The 26,999-nt window shown below is 42.9% G+C and overlaps 1 protein-coding gene across 3 annotated transcripts in view; it reads right to left on the bottom strand.

The window, feature by feature from the left end:
- The window catches only part of LOC111142179 (leucine rich repeat containing G protein-coupled receptor 5), a 122,860-nt gene extending 96,597 nt beyond the window's left edge, over positions 1–26,263 (bottom strand). For all 3 annotated transcript variants that reach the window (XM_022495189.1, XM_022495188.1, XM_022495186.1), the window contains exon 1: positions 26,052–26,263. In XM_022495189.1, the coding sequence (XP_022350897.1) occupies positions 26,052–26,263 (212 nt within the window). The remainder of the gene's footprint in view (positions 1–26,051) is intronic.
- Between the last annotated feature and the right edge of the window lie 736 nt (positions 26,264–26,999).

Consider the following 26,999-nt stretch of genomic DNA (forward strand, 5'->3'; position numbering starts at 1 on the left):
TTAATAATAGCTCCTGAAAGAACAATGGTTATGTCCCTACTTCCTCAGTTGCCTTAAATTTGGAAAATGTGAAAATGACAACCAGACCTTAAATACCCCCCAAAACCCCTTTTAATTTGCCAGATTTCCTTAGATACTATTCATAAAAGGCCAGAACAGACAGAGGCAATCATTAATCACATGTAGATTCTATTTTGATTTTTTTGGTAGGTAACTTAAATGCAAAATAGTATCATCATTACTGTATTACTTTCTTTTTATCCCCCCCAATAAATGGATGACTTTTATTTAACCTACTACATTTACATTGCATTTTTTCATCATCTTCCCAGTTTAAAGGTATGGCTGCAAGATGATTTTTCTCTGTATGATGCCCTCAGTTCCACATCACTTAATATTTTGCTAAGCAAGAAGTCCTGAATTACTGCAAGCTTAGTAAGAGCACCTCAGGTTTTTTGAACTCTATCTAATAAAAGGGAATCTTTGCTAAAATGAAGGAATGTTAAGCCCTTCCAGGATCGATATTACAGAAGTAACATAATTTCATAATCCTCCTCACTCCTTTAATTCTCCTCTTGATTCATAAAGAAAGATTATACCAGGATATTTTGTCGTCATTAAAAAAATACAAACAAAAAACTGTTCTATTCAATGGCTAATCCTCATAGCAGTCTGTCTGTAATTCATGACTTTCTACTTCTACAAAAAGGCACAGGAATCACTCAAGTACACCAACCATCTAGTCAGTGGCAGCCTGCCAGTCTTCCCAGGTGCAGTGTTGGATAAAAAATTATCTCATTCTATTGAGTTCTAACAGTGTGCTAGACATTGTGCAATGGAAAGGCGCACAGAACAGGTGCAACAATTACTGCCTTTCAGGAGTTCATGGTTGAAGACCAACAAAACATCTCTGCTGCTGCTGTTTCAATGACTTATTTTTACTTAGATTTTTTTCTGAGTGGTTAGGAAGTGGCATTTGATAACCTCTGCACTGTGTGAATGACCAGAGACTGCCTGTTTTCTCATTTCCAGCTAATCAGTTTACATCACCTAAAAAGGGAGTTTTGAGGTGAGTTTCTACTAGAGGACTTTTGCCAGGTGTTGAAAGGCAGGAGGCTTACCCGATGGAACAGGAAAATAGAAATATAGGAGGAGGAAGTGTATGCAGTTGCTTGGGAGATGAGTTGTGCTAGTGTGGTAGCATTCTGAGGCTCTTCTGTAACTCCCTGAGGAGTCCTAAGAGACAGAGTTTCGTGTGAAAGACAGTGGAGGAAAGCCAAAGAGCATAAACAGTCTTTGGGACAACAGAAAGGCACAAACATATATATACACATATGACTAAAATGGGAAAGAAACAGGCTAGAACCTATGGGACAGAAGCCTAGAGCCCATGGAACAGAAGAGAGAAAAAAGGGAGGAGGAGGAGAATTAAAGTCTGAAATAATTTTCAGGATCCTCTGGGGAGGGCTGGCCATTCCCAGAGTAGCACTGCTTCAGTGTGGTTAAGTCAAGTCCAGTTACTCTCCTAAGAAACATGGCAGCCTTGCCTGTTCCCTCCCTCTTCTGGACCAAATCTTTCTTGGCCAGTTGTAGGGAACGTTATGGTATGCTGTCCAGATGCCCCACCTTCGGGACTGAATCACTTCATCTCCTCAGAGAGGGGTCCAGCTGAGTCACTCTGCTGAGCAATTGAAGGGTGCCTCCTTGCTCAAGGTCACACTCAGGAAGGAGGATGGGAGAAAAAGACCTACATCTAATAACCCGTCAGTCTGAAGTATGAAGGAATGCTTCCGGAGGGCCACCCCAATGTTAGAGCTCCCTGGAGGACTGCCTGAGGACTCTGCTGCAACCTCATCTCAGCTCTACTTCTCCCTCTGGGCAATCCTGCCCCCTTCACTCCCCTCTTCTCTTACAGCTGTCATCTTAAGGGCATGTCCCAGGAAACTTTCTGTACTCAACTCCCAACTCTGAACCTGTTTCCCAGGAAAACTTTTCTTTTCTAACCTCCAATTCTTTTTCTTTTTTGAACATAGAAATCTCATGCCAATTTTTAATGTTAAAAGAATTCAAATGAAGCATCACTACTAGAATAGATCAAAAAATGATGATACTGAATGCACCTTATTCAAACGACATACATGTCCTCACATAGCCTAGCTTGCTGAAACTCACTTTAATATAGACTTAGGACTATTTCCCTTGTATCTATTTGGGGGCTCTAATTGGAGCTTCTGTGGTATAATTCTGATTTTTCTTAACTGGTCATTCATTTTTCTGTCTCTTTCTTTCCTCCTCCAGGATTAGTCTGGAGTCCTATCTCTCCTCTATTTGTTAACCCCTCTCGACAGTCATTATCTTCCTAAAAACATTTGTAAGTATACTGGATGGTACATATCTCTGAATATGTCTGGTACCACTAGCTAGACTGTAAACTCTGGTGAGTTGAGGCTGCCATAGTCTCCTTTATATTTCACATGTAGTTCCAAGTTTATTCTGTGCACTGCTCCTGGTTCTGGGATAAATATGTGGGAGTACTGTCCCCCCTGCCAACTTCCTTTTTCTCATCTTCCTTTCCTGTTCTCACTCAACAAATATTTTCTTGGTACTTACTATGTGGCAGGCACTGTGCTAGGTTCAGGCGATTCTACAGTAAACAACACACACATAGTTCCTGTCTTTCTAAAGGCTCACACCGAGATACTTGTCATGGAAACAGACATCAAACTAACTGTAAGGCAAATAATTATTTAATCATCACTGTAAGTGTTGTGAAGAAAAATAAGATATTTTGAGACAAAAATGATTTAAGCAGTCTTTGTTAAACTAACATGTAAGTCCACTATATAATAATATATTCTGGCAGAGGCTTCTGTTCACTTGGACCAAAGGTGGACACATCAAAGGGCTATGAAGTAACCTCTGAGGATGGGGTGTCTGGGTGGCTCAGTTGATTAAGCATCTACCTTTGGTTCAGGTCAAATTCTGGGGTCCTGGGATTAAGCCTGCATCAGGATCCCTGCTCATCAGGGAGTCTGCTTCTCCCTCTCTCTCCCTGCCCCTTCCCCCTTCATGTTCTTGTATGCTCTCTTTATCTATCAAATAAATAAATAAAATCTTAAAAAAAACAAACAAACCTCTTAGATAGTGCTTTGTTTTTACCTACACCAAAAAAAGACACCCAAACACATCTGGCTTAAAAGCCATACAAGGTCAAGGACTTCTATGTGGCCACTTGAAATATTACAGATTATATACACATACATAGACACAGATATGCACACATGGAAATATATTACATATACAAAATATAATTTGTATATGATAAAACTTATTCTAATAACCTTCAGGGACATAAATAAGAAATGTAAGAGATATAATCTTTACTGGTAGAGTGATCAATTAGCTTATGTTAATAATTCCTTCAGTACTAGATAAATTGGTCTTGAAGCTATATGGCCAATTCGAGAGTTGAAGAGAGGGACTTCAATAATCATCTTTGTCATCATCATAGTTAATATTAATTGATTACTTGCTACGTGTTAGGTGCTGTCTTGAATACTGTGTAGATTCAATCTGATTTTTATCTTCCTGTACAGTAAGTACTACCATTGTCCCATTTTACAAATGGGGAAACCAAGGTTTAGCGAGAGGAAGTAATTTCCTCCAAGTCACACAACTAATAAGTGTCCAAGCTAAGATTCTAATGCAAATGTTTCTGGTGCTAAAGTCCGTGTAAAGCTCTTAACTGAGGCTAAGAGACGGAGCCATCGGAATCAGTGCCAGGCTGCTGCCCAGAGCGGTGCACTTCACAATTCCGAGAGTCGTGTGATCCGGTGAGCTTGATCCCCGTGGCACTCTTCAAAAACAGATGCCTGGGTTCATATCCACGCATGGACACGACCCACCAAACCAGAATCAGGAATGTGGACTTTCAAAGAAAAAAAAAAACAAACCCTCCATAAATGATTCTGACTTTGCCCCCAGTCTGCGCTCTTGAACTAGAGTATAAATACATTCAAATGTTTATGGATTTTACTTAAAATCTATTGTTAAGTGCCTACATGTGCTACAGCCATAATATTGTAACCAAATTTTTAATAAAATATAATCACAGTTGAAGTCTTTTTAAGCACATTTTTTTCTTATTTGCTGATTTTATACTAGTTTGTAAATGCATTATTCTAGTCATGACACAATTAAATACTAAAAATTCAGGCTCCTTACAGCTCATGGCTCTCCCTGTATGACTTCAGCTACATGGGCTTATGTTCACTCTGAAGAGTGGTTCACAGATGAGAGAACAAAGGCTGTTTGGGACATTTCAGTGAAGTTTTCTGAAGCTTTGGGTAAGAGGTGTTGGATTCGAGGCACTGGGCAATGTTAAGGCATGGTAGATCTTCACGTAAGGGGTGGGCACAACCAAAGCTGACCTGAGAAGACAGAATTGACCAGCGTGCAAAGGTAAAGCCAGTGGGGCAGGAGGAAGAGTGAGGAGAAAATTGCTGTGGTCCAAATGGAACTTCCCTAACGTGAATCTACCACAAGGAGGATGACTGACAGCCCCCAGGCAGGCCAACGACTCTTGACCATGGAAGAGGAGATGACGCTTGAGAAGAGCCTTTACGTGGAGATGGGAAAGCAGCCAGTGCAGCCACACAGATGAGTAAGAGCAGAAGTATAGAGGCAGGAAAGCAGGAGCATGTTAGGGAAATGGGGTCCCTTCCTATTTACCAGAAGAACAGAAAATTTGAAGGGCAAGTATGGAAACATGAGGCCAAAATGTAAAATCACTGAATTGTCCAGCCAAGTGGAACGTTAGCTCGAAGTGAATCTAATACTTCAATTTGCTAATGGAGACACTAGTGATAAAGAGATATTAAATGGCAAGTAGAAGCCAAGTGGAACCACCTCCAGGATTCCTGTCGTTGGAGCACAGCTACACGTGGTTGGAGCTGGCTGTGGAGACCCTGTGTGTGGGGCAGTGGATCTGGAACTTTCCAGGGCCCAGTGCTGCTGAAGCTTTCTGAACCGGGAAGTGACCTGATCATTATGAAATTTAGGAAGGTCAATTAGGCAGCAGTGCATGTGTGAGAGGAGAGCGAGGAAAGGACAGTCATTAGGAAGCTGAGTACGTGTGGGCCAGACACAGATAATCGGCTTTATGAGCCCCATTTCACAGATAAGGAAACTGAGCTTTGGACTGTGGCCAAACTCAGGCATGGCGGGCTCCAAAACACATGCATGTGAAGGCGGCAAGTGTGTAGGGCAGGAGGAGGGGCTCCTGGGCAGAGGCTAATGCGGCAGAGCCGTCTGGGAAGACTGTGGACTGAGAGAAGATCCTTTGGATTTGGCAGTAGGAGGTCAGTGGTGGTGTGTTGAAGAGAGAGCGATTTCCACTGAATGATGGAATTGGCAGGCTGATCGCAGGAGGAATGAAAGAACGAGTGGGTGGAAAGGCAGCCGGGAATGTAGCCTCCTCTTTCCAGAATTCTGGCAGTTGAGAGGAGGGAGAAAGAGGGGCAACAGTTTGGGGAAATAGCAGAACAGAGGGAGGAATGCCCCATTCCACCCATGGAAAACATTTGTGTAACGTTCATGTGTTCCAGATACTATGCTAGGTAGTGGGGCCCACAATGATAAAAGAGATGTAGGAGGGAGACACAGAGGATGTCCTGGAAACAGCCATCTCTAAATGGAAATCCCTTTTGCAGGTGACTGAATTTAATACATAAAATGGTATCAATCTCTTAGATCTCAAACTTCCAGAAGACAATGAAAGGATATGTCCTCCCTTAGCACCCTGCATCGCGCACTCAATAAAATTCGCCGAAGGAATAAACCACGGGTCATGGAGGAGAGAATAGGAAAACCCAAAATGAAGGGCAGCTCTGGTGAGAAGGCGGACAGGTGCCCTTTGAGACATGCGTCCTTGCCCCCATTCTGATGCTTTCTGGGTTCTCTCTCTTCTAAGCTCTCTCATCTGCAGTGACTACTGCCTCAGTTCGGCAAATCTGAGAATTTCCTTCCTCATGCTTTCCTGTTCTGCTGCCTCCACTGATGCTGATAGCTTTCTTCTTCTTTTTTTTCTTTAAAGATTTTATGTATTTATTTGACAGAGAGAGAGAGAGATCACAAGTAGGCAGAGGCAGGCAGAGAGAGAGAGGGGGGAAGCAGGCTCCCCGCTGAGCAGAGAGCCCGATGCGGGGCTCTATCCTTCGACCCTGAGATCATGACCTGAGCCAAAGGCAGAGGCTTTAACCCACTGAGCCACCCAGGCGCCCCAGCTGATGGGCTTCTGTAGGACACGCCCATCCCTGTGGTGGAATCCCCGCCCCCTCCAACCCCATCCTTTAAAAGTAGAGCAAACCCAACCCTCTCTGGCAAGTATTTTCAACCCCAGGCGGAGTGAATGGTTTCCTTCTCAGGCTCCACAGGACTTCATATTGACCCTCTAGTAATAATCCCAGCTCACCTTGCCTTGTATTTACTACCTGTCAGGCACTGCTATAAGTGCTTTGCAAATAAGAACCCTCATGAACAACCCTATGAGAAACATTTTGTTTTACAGATGGAGAAACTGAAGCCAGAGAGGAGTTAAGTAATTTGCTCAAGGTGGTAAGAGCAGTGCCGGGATTCCAACAGAGAGTGACTGACTCCAGAACGAGGCTCTTCACTATTGTACTGCTTTGGTTTACTTGTCTGTCTCCCTCAACTAGATAGTGTACTCCAGGGAGCAGAGGTTCTTGTGTGATTCATCTTTGTTTCTTGGGCTTAGTCTAGATAATAAGTGCTACATGTTAGGTGAATAATTTAAAGAATTAATAAATGTGCGCACTTAGGTCTGACCGGCTCCCCCTTGTGAACAGAAATTGGAAGAGTTTACTGCGAATCAGAGGAGGACAGAGGAAAAAGCTTGCCTTCTGCTTCTTGGTTCCTCATCTAAAGCAGGGAAAACACACACGTCTGTACAACGCGATTACCACTTCTTTTCAGGTTGTGATTAGGGGTGCAAATAAATAAGCTCGTAATTATGCTTCAGAGAAAATTAATTCAGTATGCCCAGTAAAACTATAAGCTAGTAAAGTAAAAGGCACACTTGGGAGACTTGAACACAGCTGCAGAGCCCCTTGCCACACAGATCTTTGTACCATATTCCTATGGGAAGTTTCCTAGCAATGCTAGGTCTGATCTCCAATGAGGATCCTGCCCCCTAAGGGTAACCATGTTCAGACCTCTTGCATTAGGAGGTACTTAGAGGTCCCTGGCATCATGCTGGATGTTAGAGTCACAGAATATACAGAGGAGAATCCAGCCAGTGTCTAGAACATTCTTTCCCTCTCCTTCTGGCCAACGCCAACTTGTCCTCCAAGATTCCACATTAAATAAATGTCAATGGAAGTCTTCCCTGACCACCAAGACTAGGCAGGTTCTCTTGTAGTGCATTTCCATTCTCCATTCTCAGAGTCTTTGCATAATTCTTAGAACATAAATTTAACTAAGCAGTTACTTAATGTCTCTCTCCCCTGTAAAGGCTATACCGCTATACTCTTAGCATCCAGAACAGAGTTGGTAATAGATAAGCATTAATTTTGTGAATGAATTAATGCATATGCAGGAACATGATGTTAACACTACTGAGGATTTGCTCTCTCAGCGAAGGATTGAATTCTTGATTCCTAAATATTGCCCTCTTTTCTAGACCTTATGACAGTTAGCAACAAAATGAAAATAGACTTATTTGCATTTTTAAACCCTTAACGGCCAAGAACTTTAAAACAATGTTAAGGAGTTAAAATGTTTGTTGATGGCAGCTTTCTGAAAAAAGGGAGAAAAACATGAGAAAAGGCAAGTCAAATGATTTTGAATAATTTTAAAGGCAGGGTAGAAGACTGGTTTTATTTTCCGGCTTCCTTTGGAATTATTCTGTAACAACAGTTCCTATATAATCCTGAAGTTTGGTGAGCTCCAACCTCACAGAGAGATCCTTTGAAAAGATCCACTTATTTTATAAGCCCCATTAAGTCTGACACGAAATGTACACTTTTGTATCTAGGAACCCCAGCAAAGGAGATTAGTAGCCAAAAAAGCAATTAAGTTTACAGTAGGGTAACAGATACCATATCTAATACAAAGCTTGGAAAAGGAAGTAAAGCAAAGGTCATATCAACAAGAAAAAAAAGTAACATTAAATAGCAGAGTTTTGTTTTGTTTTGTTTTTGAAGAAACAAAATCCCATATTCCAAAATCTTTCCATCTCATCTAATAACTACATGTGTTTGGGTGTTTGGAAAAAATAAGAGAAGAGGTCGCGGCATTACCGAAGCTGGTAACTGGCCCAAACCCCAGGGAACCAGGCTGTGAAATTCAAGCATCTGGAGCATCGGGTTCCTGATTAACTTTTTCAGTTTGATCTCAGATCCCACTCTAGTAGGTGCCTTATTGTAGAATCCCAAGCGGGCTGTGTCTGTGTGTCTTACAGGAGCGGCGGCTTAGGGTTTGAACAAACACATCCAACTATCCCAACTTAAATACAACAACCCGAACGCAGAGCTATTGGAAAAACCAACCATGTTTTAGGACTGCGTAATAATCGGGCCCTTTCACATCAAGGTAAAGGTGTCCCCGCCAAAGAACGGGGCTCTGTGACACAGACACCAATTATAAATCACCCCTTGGTGATTCTGTTTAGTTACATAGCATTGTAGACCCCGGGGCTTACAATGGTTTTGCAGCCCATGAAACTATCTTTAGCTGGAGTTCCTCTTCTGTGTCAGTATGCTATTTTGAACTAACAATGCTCTCAGATGAGCCGAAAAGATGTATTTAGCTCCCACCATTACAATTTCTGATCCTCTTTACTTTAGCTCTTTTGAAATAACATGAAAGCTTTGGCTTGCTAATTACTTTTATCCAGCCCATAGAAAAATTAGTTTATCTTCCTGATCAAAGCAAATTAGGCAGATCATGGCTGATTAGAATGCAACAGTAAAATCGCCATACTTTCCCTTCCATCCCCTTTCTCTCAGAAATAGGGCCTGTGTCAAATATGTAGGTATTTCCCACGGCCGGGCTGGACTCTGTTTCCAACAGGGACTGCAGCTTGGACAATGGTTCTTACACAGACACTAAAGTTCTTTAGTTCAGTCATTGTGTTCGAGAAGAACTAGTAACCCCTTAGCTAGCATTTGATGAAACATCTAGATTTACATATTTCCTTAATTGCATTTTTGAATGTGAGCGAGATTTATCAGACCAGAGTTAAATGCCTCTTTTATTCCCGTACCCAAGGCAAAATTCAACTCGATGCTCTAAAAAAATTAAATAAATAAATAAATAAAAGTGAGGTGGGGGTATGTGTGGAATCTTACTTAATTCCGATCTGAATAAATTTGAAGGCTTCAATAAAGTGGGACGAGGGAGTCACATTACCAAACACAGGAAAGATATACCTTTACCTTTCAAAGAGGAAACGTCCATTTCCAAAGATCCGGCTTACTCAGCTCTTTCAAAAAGGCTATTTTGATTTTCATAATGAATGTTATTCCCGGTTGCCAGAGTCCCCAGATCAGTTGCTAAAAACCTCCAAAATGGTTGTCCTTAATAATTTCTCGCTAAAATTTCCATCGAATGTAAAAACTGGAAAGTTAAATTTACTCTTCCTTATTTATTTACTATAAATTAACAGTAAATCTTGTATTTAGCTCCATTTAAACCTCCCTCTGCAGCTGCCCATTTGAAAAATAAAATGGTTGCCTTCTTTCACTTCAGTGGGCACAATACAAAACATCCATTGAGCTTTCCCTTTATTGCAGCTGCCAATGCCCAGCCGACTTTTAACAAACCAACCAAGCGGAATCACAATGCAGCTGCAACATTTTATGGTATTTCTGTTGGTTCTCTTTTGAGATTGAAGGTGTTAATTAGGAATCAAAGAACACAACCCTGCCAGCTTTCTTTCACAAACCATACCCTGGTCACTGCAGTTTTCAGAAGAAAATAAATCTAATAAAGGGATAAAAATGTTGTTTGTCACACCAGTAAAGTGTACTTAAGACCCTTTGATCAAAAGCTTTTTATGTCGTCTTGTCAGATGGGCTGGAAATATTGTATTTTTCCCCTTTCCCTCCCTTCTTCATGCAGACTTCTCAGAATTTTGAATTTAAAGACTGTCTGGTAGAAAAAAAAATATAAGCATAGTCATATGCTGGGTTATTACTTATAGGCGGAAGCTGGTCTCATACCGCGGAGTCATTTTGTTTCTTAGAAAACTGCTCACATTCAACGGTGCGTCATGTTACACGTTCACACAAAACTGGGCCTTCTATTAGCATATTTACCGTATTCTAACCACAGGTTCTCTCACATGCCCTTTACATAAACACCTGTCAATACTCTATCTGGGGTAGATTATTTATTGAAGAAATCTTTTCCAGTCTTATAAGAGGATCCTTTTTTACATACACAGAATTGAATATCTTCATAAGTGTAAAACCCAGATATATACACGCACACATGCAAACATCCATATAATGTTAACTTTTCAGATAGTGTGTCATTTTTATACAGTTTTTTAGGCATCTTGAGTATCACGCATTCAGATATAACAGCGTGAAGTCATTACCTTTAATCTTCAGTCAAAGTTAAAAGCTTATGGTAAGTTTATGAAGTTAACACTGCTGGGAATTAGTCAAGCCTGCTAGCTTTCTCAGCAAGAGGTTTTGCTGCTAGATGCACACATCATGCCAAAAATCCATTAATCCTGCTTGAGAGAGGCAGAAAGAAGGTCTCCTTGTTGATTTAATGTTAATGAATGAATGGGCTCCTGAGGCTACCTACAGAGACCCTCTAAACTGCAAAACAAATAAAGTCATTTTAAGTAATGCTCACTGCAGGAGAGTCAACAATGCTCCCAGATTTGCTGTACAAAATGGATGGTGGGTGTGGATGCGTGGACACCTCCCCTTTTTACAATCTTGCTACACCTGTCCTGGTGTACGATACACACAAGTGTCAAACTGACAGATTCACAGAGACCTGGAGAGACCTCAGAGCATATGCTCACCTCTCAGACTTTACAGATATGAAAACTGAGGCCGGGAGGGTATGCACATCCTGCCAGAGATCCCATGGCGGATGGGGTGGGAGAGAGCTAGATCTAGTTCAGTGGTCCTCAAAACGTGACCGCACACTGAATTTGCCCTGGGGAGTAAAAGAGTCATTCTGATGCCTCGCTGCGGGGCTTGATCCCAGGACCCTGAGATCATGACCTGAGCTGAAGGCAGAGGCTTAACCCACTGAGCCACCCAGGCGCCCCCCATCCCCGGAGAGATTCTGACCGAGCTGGTCTGGTGTGGGATCTAGGCCTCAAGATGGTTAATGTTAGGTTCCAGGTGGAGCTCATGGGCAGACAATGTGGGAACCATGGACTAGACCTCTAATCTAGCACACTGCTCCTCCGCACCTGCAGCTGGTTCTGTCTCACTGCATCACAATGTTAACTATTTCCCAGCTCCTAGGACTATGCCGGGCGCCTTAGCATCCTAGGGAGAGTAGATACATGGGTTGGGAGATTTTCAGGTTGTTTGCCAAATGAGTTCCATTTCTCCCATGTGTAAATGCAGAGATGTGCCCCCACCGTGGGTGTGTAGTATGTGCGAGTGTGTGTGTAGACCCCCTGAAGGATGGACATTGACCTGATGGGTGAGCCCACCCCATAGTGGAGACGGTCACCAGCGTCTGTGCCCTTTTGGCCCCTTGAGCTCATGCCTCGCTTCTTCTCTCTGTCTTGCAGTTGATCTCACCTTTGCTTTTTTATTCTTTTCTCATCTGCCCCTGTTTCCTTTGGGCTGCCGCTTTTCTCTTACCCTCTTACCACCTGGAGAACTGTGCTTTGCCTAAGGAAGATCCTTCTGACTCTTCACTTGAAATTGTGTGACTTTTGCTGCCTTGTCATCCAGCCTGGGTTGGTGACTGTTCCAAACTGCCTAACAGAGCGAGGCTGATAGATCCCACTTGTCCATTCTAAGCTGCTGGGGAACACTGATAGACGTCTGCCTGAATGTTCCTTCAGTTTTGGCTTTAGGGTTGTAAAAATAAATCCGCTTCTTACTTTAGTGATTCAGTGGGCACTCGAGAATTCCAGAATCATCCTTTCACACACAGTAAGAAATGAAAGTGTTCCAAGAGGGGAGAGTTCCCTTGTCCTTTTCAGACCTGCTCTCTTGATTTCATTGGTCATGTGTGAAGCAGCTCACCTCTTCTGCAGGAAGGTGTGGAGAAGATGGGGAGATGGTGACACAGGGCTCATCCAGCAGAATTAAAAGGCTGTCTGGTCCAATAACCGCCCACCCATCTCTCCTCTCTGCTGGGGATCACTGGGCCTAATTCCAAGGCCCCAGCTCAAAGACAAGCCTGAGTGGCGCTTTGACCCTCTATTTAACTTTGAATCCCTTCCCCCTCAAAGACTCAAGTCATTGGTATCTATTATTGTCCAGGAAATCATTTCAGCCTCATTATCATCACTGACTGCAAAGATCCTTCCTGCAATTGCACTGAACTGCTTCTTTTTAAAGACAGCTGCCGTAATTCCTCACGAAAATTCAACTCTTTTGAAGGTATTTTCAGATAGACATAAACCTATTCCTTACATGTTTTTCTCCCCCTAGAGTTATTTTTTTTTCAGCTGTTAATACGTTGAAAAAAATCAAACACATTTTTGTTGTGTTGAAAACATAGTTTTCTGGGGTGCATCTCTGGCTCTGAGAAAAGGCTGTTTTCCCTATGTCCTCTCCACCCCCAACGCAATCCGTCCTCTCTTGCCTGCTGCTACTTACAGCAAGTCAGCTGCTGAGATTGGGCTTCTGAGAGCCCAATGAGACACCTAACTGCTTTTTTCCTACATACTCCGGAGAAGTCATGGGGGCGGGTGAGATGAAAATGAGAGGAGAAAAACAATTTCAGCCCAGGACCACAAGTTGTGGCCCATCCATTGACTCCTGTCTGAAGAGTGGGCTTTTACCATCAGGCCACGGGCTCACTATCCATGACAAAGTGTCTACTCGGTCATCAATCACCCTGGAGGTCTGTGCAGTGTCTACACAACATTATGCACTCATGTGAAAATATGAGATGTCATTCAATACACAGAAATTTCTATCTATTTGATACCAAGGATCAAAGATGAAAGAATCTTTTAAACTTGAACAGGTGCTGGGTGATACACCACTCATGGGAAGTTGTCCCTTTTTGCTTCCCCTAGTCTTTTACCTAGTAGGTAAAAATTCTTGTTTAATGAATGTTATAAAGTTTTAGGGCAATGGATTTAACTATTTTAGGGAACGGCAATAAGAGGCAACTCTGTATTTGAAAAGCATGGGTTTAAGGGCGCCTGGGTGGATCAGTCCATCGGGCATCGGACTCTTGATTTCGGCTCAGGTCATGATCTCAGGGTCCTGAGATCGAGCCCCGTGTCAGGCTCTGTGCTCAGTGAGGAGTCTGCGTGAGATTCTCCCCTTCCCTCTGCCCCTCCCTGTGCTCATGCTCTCTCTAAACAAACAAATAAATCTTTTCTTAAAAGAGAAAAGCATGGGTTCAGTGTTTTAACAGCTGTAACTTCATCAGCAACAAAGACCGTAGCACCCAACATTTAATGCTCACTCCACACATGAGGCACTATGCAAAGTGCTTTACATGAATGATCTTACCAATCTTCACAACAATCCCATGAGGGAGGTTATCATAATTATTGACATTTTACACATGAGGAAACTGAGACACAGAGTAACTTGCCAAGGTTACTCGAGATAGGTCTGAGATCTTTGCCAAGCTGTTCTCATTTCCAAAGTAGGGATAATTATAACTTTTACTGCCTGTTATGAGGGGCAAATGAGAAATTGGGGACAAAAAGCACTTTGAGTGGTTTTCTCTTTCTAGGGAGTTTACAAACACTGCAGTCTGCCAAGTGTAGAGGCAAGGACCTCTCTGCTTTCAGAATATAAGATTATACCAGCGATTGTATCAGCGTGTCTCCCTTTTTCTTACATGTTTGAGGACCAGAGAAATGGGGCCTTGTATCTTAGATGTAGAAAAGTGCGTTTCCCACAGCGTTTAGGGGAATAAGAGAGTGCCCCCTAGAGAGAGACAATGGTACTGACTCTCCCTGGAGCATACCCTGGGAAAGGCCTGCGCATGGACAAGAGGGTATTTTAAAATATAGGTTTTAGTGTTGTTTAGGTATGGGATGGCCTATGGATCAGGCGACAACTGTTAGTGAAAAGTTAATTTGTTACTCACAGTTCCCAAGAGTCGGGGGCATATCAGGCCATGCAAAGTCACACAAGGTCACATGGGTGAGCACCAGAGTCAGGAAGAAGGAGGAGAGGGAGGAAAGAAAGCTTGGGCATGAGCGTTCATGGTGGTTTCCATGTGCAGGAATAGGTAGGGAAAGCAGACTAGGAACTAGTCAGAATAATTTCAGCACGCTCGGGGGCACAGGGGCTGTCCAAGAGTGATCTGGTACCTGGAGCTGGCGTCTTTTGGAGAGGCAATATTACGAGAGTGCCTCGTAAGAGCCTAATAATGAAGATGGCAGGGTTGTGGGCTTTGGATTGGTTGGTTTGCATATGAAAGTCACACTTGCAGAGGAGTACTCTCTATCTCTAGGAATTTTAGATAGCCCTGAGAGAGGCAGTGTCTCCTGGGTCCGCAAGTCCCCAAGAGAGCAAAGCATCACAAAATGCAGAAAATGAAAAACATGATTAAAACACAGGGATTCTGAAAGAAAAAAACACAGGGATTCTGTGTTCTGATCTCAGTTCCAGGGAGACTCTTCTTTGGTCCAAGAAAACCCGTAACTCAAGGAGTATACATAGTCTAGTAATGAAAACAGACAAGCAGACAAATATGGTGGTCAAGTATGGGGAGTTCTAGGACAGAGGTGGGCTCAGCTTGATGTGGAGGCATCAAAGACTGGGTTCTAGAGGTGTGGGTCACAGGAGGCTTTCCAGAAGAGGTGGATGCTTAAACTGAGTATGGAAAGGTTCCTCCTACAAGTCCAAGAAATGAAAAAGAAGAGAGGCATTCCATGCGCACACCAACATACGTGAACACCTGGAGGAAGGAAACATGGAAATTGCAGGTGGAGTTCGATATGCTGGAGTCAAGAGAGAGTCAAGGGAGTCAGAGAGTCAAGAGAGGAGGGGCTGGGTGGTAGAGCTTGCAGCAGGGGAGCAATGAAGCAAGAGAAGCTTACTTTGTGGGTCAAACTGAGAATTTAAACTTTATCATGAAAGCCACAGGAAACCACTGAAGGACTGAACAAGAGAGACATGACTCGAGGTGCATGTTAGACAAACAAGCATGGGGGTAGGGAATGTGTGTGCTGAGGGTCTATGTAAACCAAGACAGGAGGCTGTCACAGCGATCCAGGCAAAAAGCAAGGAGAACATGAACTAAGGCAATTTCAGTGCTGGATGAGAAAGGGAGCACATTCAAGAGACATGAAGACAATCTCAACTTGGTCAAGTTAAGGCCACAAATGAAATTCAAATTATAATGAGGGGCCCCTGGGTGGCTCAGTGGGTTGAGGCCTCTGCCTTCGGCTCAGGTCACGATCCCAGGGTCCTGGGATCGAGCCCCACATTGGGCTGTCTGCTCGGCGGGGAGCCTGCTTCCTCCTCTCTCTCTGCCTACTTGTGATCTTTGTCTGTCAAATAAATAAATAAAAATCTTAAAAAAATTATAATGAACACATGTTTAACTACTATGAACAGACATTTGGGAAATTATTTATTTGTTTCTCAAACTAAATCTGGTTGTTTCCTTCTCTTTTGAAGATTTTTAGGTGATACAGAGACACTTTCTGTGTATCTACCATGGGCTTAAAAAAAAAAAAAGATGATACGGTTAAAATCCAGGCACATATATTTATGTATATAGCACACATAAACAACAGGACTCTTTGGCAACACCTAGAAAAGTAACTGGGAACTTTAGAATTCACTTGAGTGTCTGGCATTGGAGCAAAAAAATGACAAGAAGGAACACTCAACTGGGGTTCTCAGGAGAGTGGGTTTCGAATTCTATTTTTGCCAGCCATGTGCTTTCGTGAATGTCATTTACCTCTTAGGAACATGAATTTCATCATCTGTGAAATGAAGGTGTTGGATTAGGTGACCTCCAAGGTCCTTCACATTCTAAATCCCATGGGTGGACATAGCGTTTGACTCATCAGAGACCTCTGCAACCCACCTAAGTGATTCTCATTCTGTTTATTTGGGCAATTAGGCTAATGGTCTAGCAATCATGATTAAATTTCAGTTTTGTACTCTGTAATGTGACCTTAGGTATACAGCTTAGTCCTGCTGGTAATCTGTGTATAAAAGATTATCCTTAGTTCTTTATAGTAGAATGTACTCTCCATGCAAATAGCTACTAGCACAGCTTTGAATTGGTATTATCTTTAACATCAATCTATCAAAATTAGCCTTTCCTTTCCCAATATGCAATTAACTCTGCTTTGAGGCCTTTCTACAGCTAAGGCAAAGGGGGCCTCAAATTACTACCTTCTAGTCATTCAGGACCAGACTGTATCTACCTAACACTTCTTAGGATTGTAAGACCCTGGGGAAGCAGACTCTAGGCTGGGTGACCAGCAGCTGTAAGGCAGAAGGTGCATTCTTGCTGTCAGTGAATCACATTGCTAGAACTTCTGAGATCTTCAAATGAGATATGCTTACACCCTGGGAGAATCTGGTTTAACTAGGATTTCCTTTTGCTATCCGAGCTTGAAAACTCAGTGAAAAAAGATCTTGAACTTCCTCTGTTGCCCAGAGCCCCCAGAGAACAACAGCTGCTGAGGCAAGGGGCTGCTGTGATGTGGGCCTCCCACCAGAGGGACAGTGATGTGGCTTCCCCAGGTTAAAATGAAAGACCCCAATTTCAGTGCACTTAGAGCCGATACTTTAATCCCAAAGACTCTTCTCTCTAAACTTCCCTCCATCTCTAGTTTGAAGCCCTGGGGTAAAGTATCTGAGATAAGGAAAAGGCAGGTTTCCAGTCCTCTGATACTATCTAGAAGCCAGAGATAGAGAAGGATTGACAGAGATGCAGGGGGCCTAGTAGAGGTCTCACTGTCTCAGTTCTGCCTGTACAGCCTCTTGGGTAGCAGATTTCCTTACTTCATCTTTCCAACTCTGTTGGCACTTTTTTTTTTTTTTTCCCCTAGGCTTTACTTTATTGGGTAGTTGATACTCCAATGGTCATAGAGTAGTTCTATGGGCAAATGCAGGCATGTCTGCTAAGGGTCCCTTCAGGACAGGAAGTTTGAAGGGAAAATAAGGAAGAAGATGTCTTATTTCTGTCTTCCCTAGAAGATGCCAAACTCATTCTGTAGATGCATTCAACAAAACTGTGGAATAAGTGTTTATTACCAAAGTCTCAATATATATACAAAAATAGATGATTTAGAAATGTGACTTCTTCCATGGAAAATTTTATTTGGTTTTTATAACCAAATAATCCTCACTGTATATGTATACAAAAAGTGAAAGGTTATTTCGTGCTGATAGATTGAAAGACCAGTTGATTATGTAACAGAGTTCCTTCAATTAAGTGCCTCCCAAGAAAATTTATAACCTGAAAACTTAAGTGCCATGTGGTGTTTTGTGTGTTGAACCAATAAACTCATTAAAATAACATTGGGTAAACCCAAACACAACACAATGAAATTTCTAACACAGCCCACATTAACCAACCAACTTTAAAATAATATCTTTGTTATGTACTAAGGTTAAAAATTCAGCAAATTCTTTATATTTTTTCCACTTGAGATCATGTGTGGTTTTCTACTTTCCTGAGAAGTACACTTTTGCGGCTTTTTTGATCAAAGGCAGGTTATTTTTGCAAATAGACATCTTTTGTAGATGTCCCAGTTCTACTTAATTAAGGTCTCAAGAAAAAAGAAGCACAGAAATATTTAGCAGTTTTTCAGTGAAACATAAAAATTCTTAGGTCCTCTTCTGACTGTCGACTTTGGAAAGGAAGGCACAAATGTAAGGTTAGCCATCCCTCTGTGTGTGTGTGTGTGTGTGTGTGTGTGTGTGTGTGTGTGTGTGTGAGGGAGACAAGGAGGAGGAAGGAGGAAATAAAGGAATTTGGCTACAAAATTGAGTAACAGTTTGAAACACTTGGCTTCCAGTTGTGAAAGATGAGCAACACTGGGGAAAAGGCCGGGCTGACAAGGGACCACTTGAAGAAAGCTTAATCTCAGCTGGCAGGCTGACAGGAAGGTCAGCTCAGTGCACGCGTTCTCAGCTGGAGGTGGGCTCCCTATGCCAGGACGATTGTCTTCTGCATTTCAGCTTCTGAACTAAACCGAAGGTGCCTTCCCGCAGCCAGCTCCTCAGCCTGTCGCCTTGAAAGAGCTGGCTCTCCGCTGCCACGCCATGTCAAGGTTACGTGTCATTTCCACAGAGCGAGTGGCAGAAAGGAAACCGTTTCTTACTGGTATGTCGGTGCCGTGGGTGTTCGTGTGTGTAGGACAGAGACTGCTTTCCTCTCTCCTGCCAGCCACAGTCCTTGTTCGAAAAGGAAACCAAACTCCTTCTGAAGGCAAGGAGGATAAAACGAATACAGAAAAAAATGCGTATACTTCACAAAGGGGACATTTGAAAGGGACTGATGCATAATTTTAAATTATTAATGTTAAAACAAAACTGGAGTTGAGAGTGGTGTTCTAGGGGATTTTAGAGATTTTATCCACGTGTATCTTACATTTTCTAAACATTGATTCTTACTGGATGAGATGCTCTTTATACTGAATATAATTTATAATTAATTCGCTAGCTATTGGTTTTTCATATCATTGACTTCGTAATGCCGTAAATGATTAACACACATTAGATTTCCAGCAGCAAATGATATAAGACTGATGAAACAAGATGGATGGTTCAGGAAGAGTTTTTCTGTCTGAAGGGGGAAACTTTTCTCTGATGCATCCGGATTTCTAATTTACACAGAAGTCGGTATCACTGCCCTAACTGTTAAACTGTGCACGGTTTACAGATAGCAAAGTAGACAAAACTTGAAATAATTTCCATTCTGAATCAAATGGTAGTATGGCCTTTATGACTTCAGTTCATCTTATCAGCTTTAAAGGTGAATACAAACTCAAATAAAATCTGCCCATTAAGAAAGTGCATGTCTCTTTGACTTGAGAAATAGTTCCAAAGAATTCAGCTGCTTTATTTGACACATGGATCTGGTCATAGAAAAAAAAAAAAGAGTTTTATTCTTGACTTGGAAGTTATTAGTCAACTGATCACTTTTTAGGATACTTAGACAGCTACCACAATTTATCTCTGACTTGGGGGCAAGAAAAATTATTCCTGTGGTAGTAAGAAAATGGATATATGAAAAAATATCTACTAAACTTCAAATATCAGCCCTCGGCTATATAATGTTACTCTCACTTTACTGAAAATTTAAAACTGCATTTCCCAATTAGCTGAAGAAATACTTCTGGTATTAGAGCTTCCTAAATTGTGTTGCTGGAAAAAAAAAATGTGCTGAAATATTTCAGCACCAATTACAATCATGGGGAGGCATAGCTATAAATTAGAAGGCTGGTTTTCTTGTGCTTCTGGTAAACTGGCTCTGAAGATAATTTCAGAGAGGTCCCCAAACACATCAAGGAATAGAAATATCCTTGGATAAGCAGACAGGCCTGCAAGTTAGGGATGATGATAGTATCTGTGTCACAGAGTGTTTGCGGGACCTATGAAGGAGTAAAGTACTTAGCATAATGCCTAGTACTCAGGAGGAACAATATAAATGTCAGCTGTTATTCTAATAAAGTAATTTAGATATGTAAATTCTGGTGAATTTGTTAAAATAAAGCACTCCTTGCATCCTTTAAGCTGCATACAATTTAATTGTATTTCAAGTGGGGCTGGGCCATACAGAGCTGTGGAGAGCCTTGTGTGGTTCTGTTAAGAGCAGAGGGGCCTCTTTTAGCCGCTGGGATTTCAACTCTTTTCACTCCCACACCGTCACTGTTTACCGAACACCACTTAAGTGTCAGGCACTGGCGTAGGCACTTGGGTTATAAAGTGGACAATTTCCTACCCTGGAGGAGCTCACAGTCTAGTGAGGAGGAGAAACCCTGAAGGGAAGAGAGCTTATCATCACATCCTGGAGTGTTATTCCACTTGACCTTAAAAGAAGACCCTTTCACAGACATGGTCCATGCCTCTGCGTCCTCTCAGTGTGAACTGCTGTTTTTCCATTCCCAGTCTTCAACACTGAGAACAGGGGTCATAAATAGATGAAGGTATGAAGAAAGAGTCCGGCTTGTGAAGCAGTTTTAAAACAGCTCTTTTCCTACTGCGGACACCCTGTTAACAGTCTTTTACTATTACCCCTAGACAATGCAATTTCATCGCTTGAAATCAAATGACTAATGTTCTTCTACCTACCGGTTTCAAAGAAGGCATTTTCATTGGGCTTGATCAATGTAATAAAAAAAAAAAAAAATTCACTGGGAGAGGTAGAAAATGCCAGGGATTTCAAGAACGGGCCTGCCTCCCACCTCCGGATAACAAAATTAACTTTGAATTATGAAAAATTTTATGAAAAAATCCACCCTACAGCCGATGAAATATCTCCTTTTCCCATAGAAAAGGTTGTTCCCAGGGGGTGCCTGGGTGGCTCAGTGGGTTAAGCCACTGCCTTCGGCTTGGGTCATGATCTCAGGGTCCTGGGATCGAGCCCCACATCCGGCTCTCTGCTCAGCGGGGAGCCTGCTTCCTCCTCTCTCCCTGCCTCCCACTCTGCCTGCTTGTGCTTTCTCTCTTTCTCTCCGACAAATAAATAAATAAAATCTTTAAAAAAAAAAAAAAAAAAGAAAAGGTTGTTCCCTGGGTGAGACGGAGTGTTGTAGTTGGCGTCTATAACGAGTAAATAAAAATGTGGATTGAAGCTGACAGATAGGGGAATAAAAAAGTTGCAGGAGGTTAGAACTCATGGATACATTTAACAAATAAAATTCTGCTAAGAGACATCAAAAATAGCGACAGGACTAGATGATCAGCTTGTTTTCTTTGGTATGTAATATATCAGTTGTGGTTCTGATGCAAGTCTGATTCATCTTTGTGCTATAAAGTGAGACTATATAAAGGAAAACATTGCAACAGGAGTGAAGAGGTTGAATCTCATAGGAAAGAATTTGCCTTCTCATGAAGAATTTAATTTGCCAGAAATATCCACTTGTGGAGTGTTTACGAGGAAATATACCATTTAGCATTATTCTAAATTTATATAAGTAACTGAACAAAAACAAAAAATTACTCCACAGAACTGCTCAATGCAGAGCTCACTACTGTTTTCCATTTCTATCTTATGGCATGTGATTTGGATTAATTGGAAACATACTTCAGTTTATAGCTAAAATGACTTAAATGTATGAATTTTATAGAAAAAATATAAAAAGTGTTCTACTAAGGTCAGTAGCTATTAGGTATCAGTTATAAAACTACAAATATTCTGCAATGTTTATTATATGACAGCTTTTTGGAGTTAATTGCTTACATGGATACTATCTCTATGCCTTTGACAGATGCCTTGGAAATTAAAAAAATCAAATAGTTCAGTTAAAAAACTTAACTTCGAGAAATCATAGACCAGCTTAGTGTTTTTGAACTTCAAACACATCCAAGTGGGAATGGTTCCATTATCAAAACACATTTCATTTAACTACAAAGGTTCTTCTTTTTAATTCCAATCCTCTAATTCGTTTGTGATTGCTATCAGAACTCCTTTACTTTGAAGAAAAAAAAGATTGAAGATCTGATTGAAGATCATATTTCTTTTATGTAAAACTTCATTCTCATCACACAAACTGTCATACACATATTGATCATATTCAGGAAAATATTTATTTTAAATCTACATCACAAAATTGAATCAGAACCACTGCTTTAAAAAAAAAAAAAATCACTCGGAATAATTTAGTCAATGAGTTTCAGTAATTGCCCCCATTAACAAAAACACTACTAAAACAACGCTGGGAATCCTGGAGAAAAAGAAAGAGCTTCATTAAAATGAAGGAAAGTCATTGACATCTTTTTACTTTCAACGAATTTTGAAAGCAGTCTGTAGAGCAAACTGCATAAATTCTGCAATAGACCTAAATTTTAAGACTGTTATAACAGCTAAAGCCTTTTGTAACCATTTCTAAACTACAAACATTTTCTTTGATTTAAAATACTTTTCTTTGCTTGCAGGGAAGCAGAAATATATTAAACCATTTCAAAGAAGATTCTAAAAATATTCTTTAATTTTGAAACTGCATCTTAAGTGCTTAAAACATATGCATGACACCAGGGCCATACTTAATTGGTTATAATTGGGGGTTTTGATCAGTTTTTATTAATACCAGTTTTGCTAACTATGTGTAAAATTAAATTTTGTTATAAAGTTGCATATGGAAAAGTAAGCAAGCTACACAAAAATTTTTTAAAAAATTCATTTTCCCCGTTCCTTTGGTTCATGTGACATGAATTTGCTTGTGGATAAAATATTCGTGTGTTTAAGCAATAGCAGGGAAAAACTCAGCGTTCATTTAAAAATAAAGTGGCTGTTCTAGATCAATAAAGAAAAGTATATTTTCTATACTGAAACTATATTAGGATGTTCATAAGGATTTAGTTTTCTGTCTGGATGCCACACTAACTGGGGGAAAGACACATCTAAGTAGCATAGGGGGAATTATTTTTGAGACCCAATTAGCAAAAAATGTCCATGTTTCATGCATTAAAATAATTTATCTATAATAAGATCATCTGCTTATTTCTGATAGATCATTCCTGGTAGACTGAAATGTATTAAACACTGTAACCAGTTATTGCCTGCTTTTAGGTCTCAACCTTAGTGTTTCCCTTATTTTAATGCAGAGGGAGCTTTATCAGCCTATTTATTATTTTGTGAAATCAGAGCCCAAAACGACTGGGAGAGAGAGAGAGAGAGAGAAAGAGAAGATTAAGATTGAGATTTTCCAGTGTTTCCACCATGTTTAGTGGTCCAAATACAGATCTACTGGGGAATGCAGTTCAGTAAGAAAAGAGAATCAGTATTAATGTTTAGACTGGCTTAACACTGAGCTTTTCTGGGGGAACAAAGATTACAAAACTGCACATAAATAGCTGTTGCCTTCTATGAAGAGGCTCCGGAAACTTTCTTTACCTACGAGTCTGGCTAGCCAGCTATCAGATGATGGCAAATCCGTTTGCCAAATGTGTCCAGCTGCAACTTGCCATCATCAATCTGTTTGAAGAAAATTAAACGCTTATTCTTCTGTGGGGAGGGAAGGAAGATTAAGAGATAATATTTTGACTCAAATAAATGGTGATAACCTACTACAAACAATTAAAGATAGCAGTCTGGCTTCTTACCCACGACAACCCTGGGCACGGTTTGATGTTCTCGCCAAAGCTTAATTATGGTGGGGCCCCAGCGGTACCCGGCTATAACTTCATGGTCTCTTTCAAGAGCAAAGGGAAGTTATTTCTTAAACTAAGGAAACCAATACATGCTTATTTCTTTGATTATGAGTAAATAAAAATTTCTCTTTCAGGTTAGGAGCGTACAAGTGAAGGCAGAAATGGTCAGATAATTCTAGGTGTAACCAAAAGAGGGCACCATCTGCCCTTAATGTCTACACAGAGTTCCTGTGGTTGTGAAAACAAAACCCAAAACTCTCTAAGCCCCTCACCCACCGCCCCATCCCCCTCCAAGAAAGGGCATCCGGTGGCTCCTGACATTTTGTATTCTATAAGGAGACTAAATTCTGAAACCACACCTTATGAGGAACATGGGTTTGGTTATTTACCTCAGGACTGATTTCTACATTTAGCACTGATGGTGCCTGACATGTTTAGCAGCGAGAAACAAGTTTTTAACATTCACTGGGACACTTTTCAGACACTTTGAAATTAATATTTTATAGCGCACTGAGAAAATTTCCCATTAGGCCGGAGTACAGGCTGTCATCAAACCGCACGGAGAAAGAGATGACAATTAACTTCCCAACGCTATCTTAACTCCAAGGAGTTATCTATAATGATAGACAGATAAGGAACGGTGGCAGGAAGATCTCCTCACCCATGGAGGACACAGTTAGATGCGTTTGAGGTATGTCGGAAATCATCTGAAACAGCATTTGATGCCAACTTTTAGTAACAGAAGCCTAACAAATGTTCACTCTTTCAAGTGGGAGGAAAAAAAAGCATCCTGACACCACTCATAAATTTATTTTCTGTATTCTTATGACAAGTGTATGATTGCAATCCATCCGTGTTTGGGGGGACTGCACACCTCCCTTGTAACTAATCAATTTCTTCAGGGCAATGGGGAAGAATAGTTCCAGGCTCTTGAGCGTAGTTGCCAAACTGCTCTCAAAAATTCACTATACAGAAGACCCTATGATTCTTGAAACAGTGAGTTTAGCGTTTAAACCGGAGGCTGGGGATGAGCCTTTCACTTTGTAGTACAACAGACTGCTGTTGAGGGGGAAGAAATGCGAATTCTTAGAGAATGGTCATTTCCACCAGTGTAAACATACCACCTGCATTGAGTGCAATTGGAGGAAAACCTGGTGGGGAAATACATAATTTTATAATTTTTTCAAGTAAAGAAAAAAGCATGCAAAACAGTTTTATGGTAGATGAGAAGGAGACTGCCATCTGCTAACACTAAAATCTAGCAGGATCGTGCCCTCTTTTCAATGCAAATATTAAAGCAAATAAATTTTTTCTTTCTCATTCTGTCTCCAGAAAAAGGATCACTATCTAGTGGAAGGCCTTATGCAAGCCTCTTCATGTTTCTTTTCTCCAGAAAACAACTAAACAGAGGAAAGAACCAGTTCACACAAACATCCCAACTCCCTCCTGCCAAGGTACATCAGAGAAGCCGAAACTGGCATGGCGTGGGCTTGGGGTGGGCTCACTGCGGTGACTCGAATTAAAACTTTAACGGGTCACCTTGTGACCACCTCGTGACCCCTTTTTCAGAGTGGCTCTGACTCTAGTCTCCCTCTGCCCGAAGGAACCGAGCCGCAGACACTCCATGGGTTTGGGGGAAGTAGTCGCCTTGGTTCCCGAGAATTGGGTTCCTCCTGGGTCACCTCATCCACCCAAACACCTGTTATCCTTCGGGTCTCGGTTTTCCTGAGACAAAATTATGAAATGAGCCCCTGCCTGGTCTTCGCGGTTGGGGCTTTGGAGGCTGTGGTGGGGGTGAAAGGGGGGAGGATCCCCGAGGGATGACGGAGCTTCGGGTCTCCTCTGGGTTGTCGGCGCCGCTGTTTACCCGCCCGCCGCCTTCAGCCCACTTCCCTTTTCCTCCCCGGGAGGAGGAGATGGTTAAAGATTACACCGTGGCCGCGGGCACTTCAAAGGGCGGCTCGGGCAGCCAAAGGTAAAGATAACGTTCTGGCAGCTCTAATCAGGGTTTGTGGTTGCCACATTTTAATCACTTCATTAAAAGAAAAAAAAAAGGAGGGGGGGGGGAGAAAGAAAAGAAAAGAAAAAGGTTACATCACACCTCCGTGCTAGGGATGCAAAGTAAGTTCCTTCCGGGCTGAGCAAGTTGGAGTTCTCCTTTGGGGAAACTTTTTACAGCCGGTGTCTTCGTGGAACGCGTCTGGACGCGGAGGGGAGGTTGCAGCAGGGATCAATTGGGCCGCCCGCCCTTACCCAGGCTCAGGGGCGCATATGCCTGCACTGCAAGCAGATGCCTACACCGGGAGCCCTGCGACCTGCCTAGAGCTGCATCGGGAAGCTGCGACGCACGAGCGCTTTCTGGGGCTTGCACTTGAAGCCGTTTCTCTGCGGGCCCCCAAAGTGCGCCCGTGCTCCCCCCGAGACACGTGCATTTCCCCGGGGGCCCAAACACGTCTGTCCAAGATGCCCTCCGCAAACTCGCCCGGTGCCTTCCAGACCCCCAGGCTGCTCTCCCCCGATCTGTCCCCTTCCCGGAGCGGAGCGGGGCGCACTTACAGGTAGGAGGTGAAGACGCTGAGGTTGGAAGGCAGCTCCGAGAGCCCCAGATCTGAGCAGTCCACCCTGAGCAGCATCCTGCCGTCGGGCTCGCACTGACAGTGCGCGGGGCACCCCCGCAGCAGCGCGCGGGGCCTGGGCGAACCGCCCACGGCCGCCAGCTGCAACAGGACCGGCAAGGACAGGAGCACGCTGACCGGGGAGGTGTCCATGGTGCCCGGGCAGGGGGCCGGGAGCGAGCCGCGGTCGGAGGGCAGCGTCCGGGTTGCCGCGGGCCTCTGCCGCTTAGCGCGCGCCTGCAGCGCTGGGCACTGGGCTCCTGCCCCACGGCGGGGGCGCCGAGGAGAAGCGCCGCGGGTCCCGGCCGTGCCCGCTGCCGCCACGCGGGCCTCCGCAGCGGCCCTGGCTGCAGCCGCCGCAGGGGCAGAGAGCGTTGCTGCTGCAGGCCGCCTGCTCGGTGTGGAGCAGCATCTCCGCTCGCACGCTTGTTTTTTAAAGCGCTCCAGCCCGAATTGCGCGCCCAGTGACGTCAGCGCAGCCCGGCTTCCCAGGCACACCCCCCCGCCCCGCCGCGCTTTCCCTCCTCCCGCCCCCTCCCTCCTTTCCCGAGCGCCGGCTGGGAGGCGGCTGGCGGCAAGAGGTGCAGGCAAGTTCTCGGCGCTCGGGCTTGGTGGCCGCCGGACGGATTCCGGCGCTCAGCACTGTGTGAGGGCTGGGGCACCCCCCCTTCCCCTTTGCGTGGTGGCGACCCAGATCCGAGAGCCGAAAGGGACCGGTCTGAGGGACACACAGCTGCGCAGGGACTGAAGGATGCAGCACGCTTCCTCCAAGCCCACTTCAAATAACGGATGGAATACATGGAGTGATTTGGAGGGGAAAAAAAAAAAAGACTAAAATTCAGTCCAGAAAAATAGTTAAAGTTATCAGGGTAAGGAAACAGGTATTCCC

This window comes from Enhydra lutris, unplaced genomic scaffold (genome assembly GCF_002288905.1).
Source record: "Enhydra lutris kenyoni isolate GAN:26980312 unplaced genomic scaffold, ASM228890v2 scaffoldscaffold7, whole genome shotgun sequence".
Lineage (NCBI taxonomy): Eukaryota > Metazoa > Chordata > Mammalia > Carnivora > Mustelidae > Enhydra > Enhydra lutris.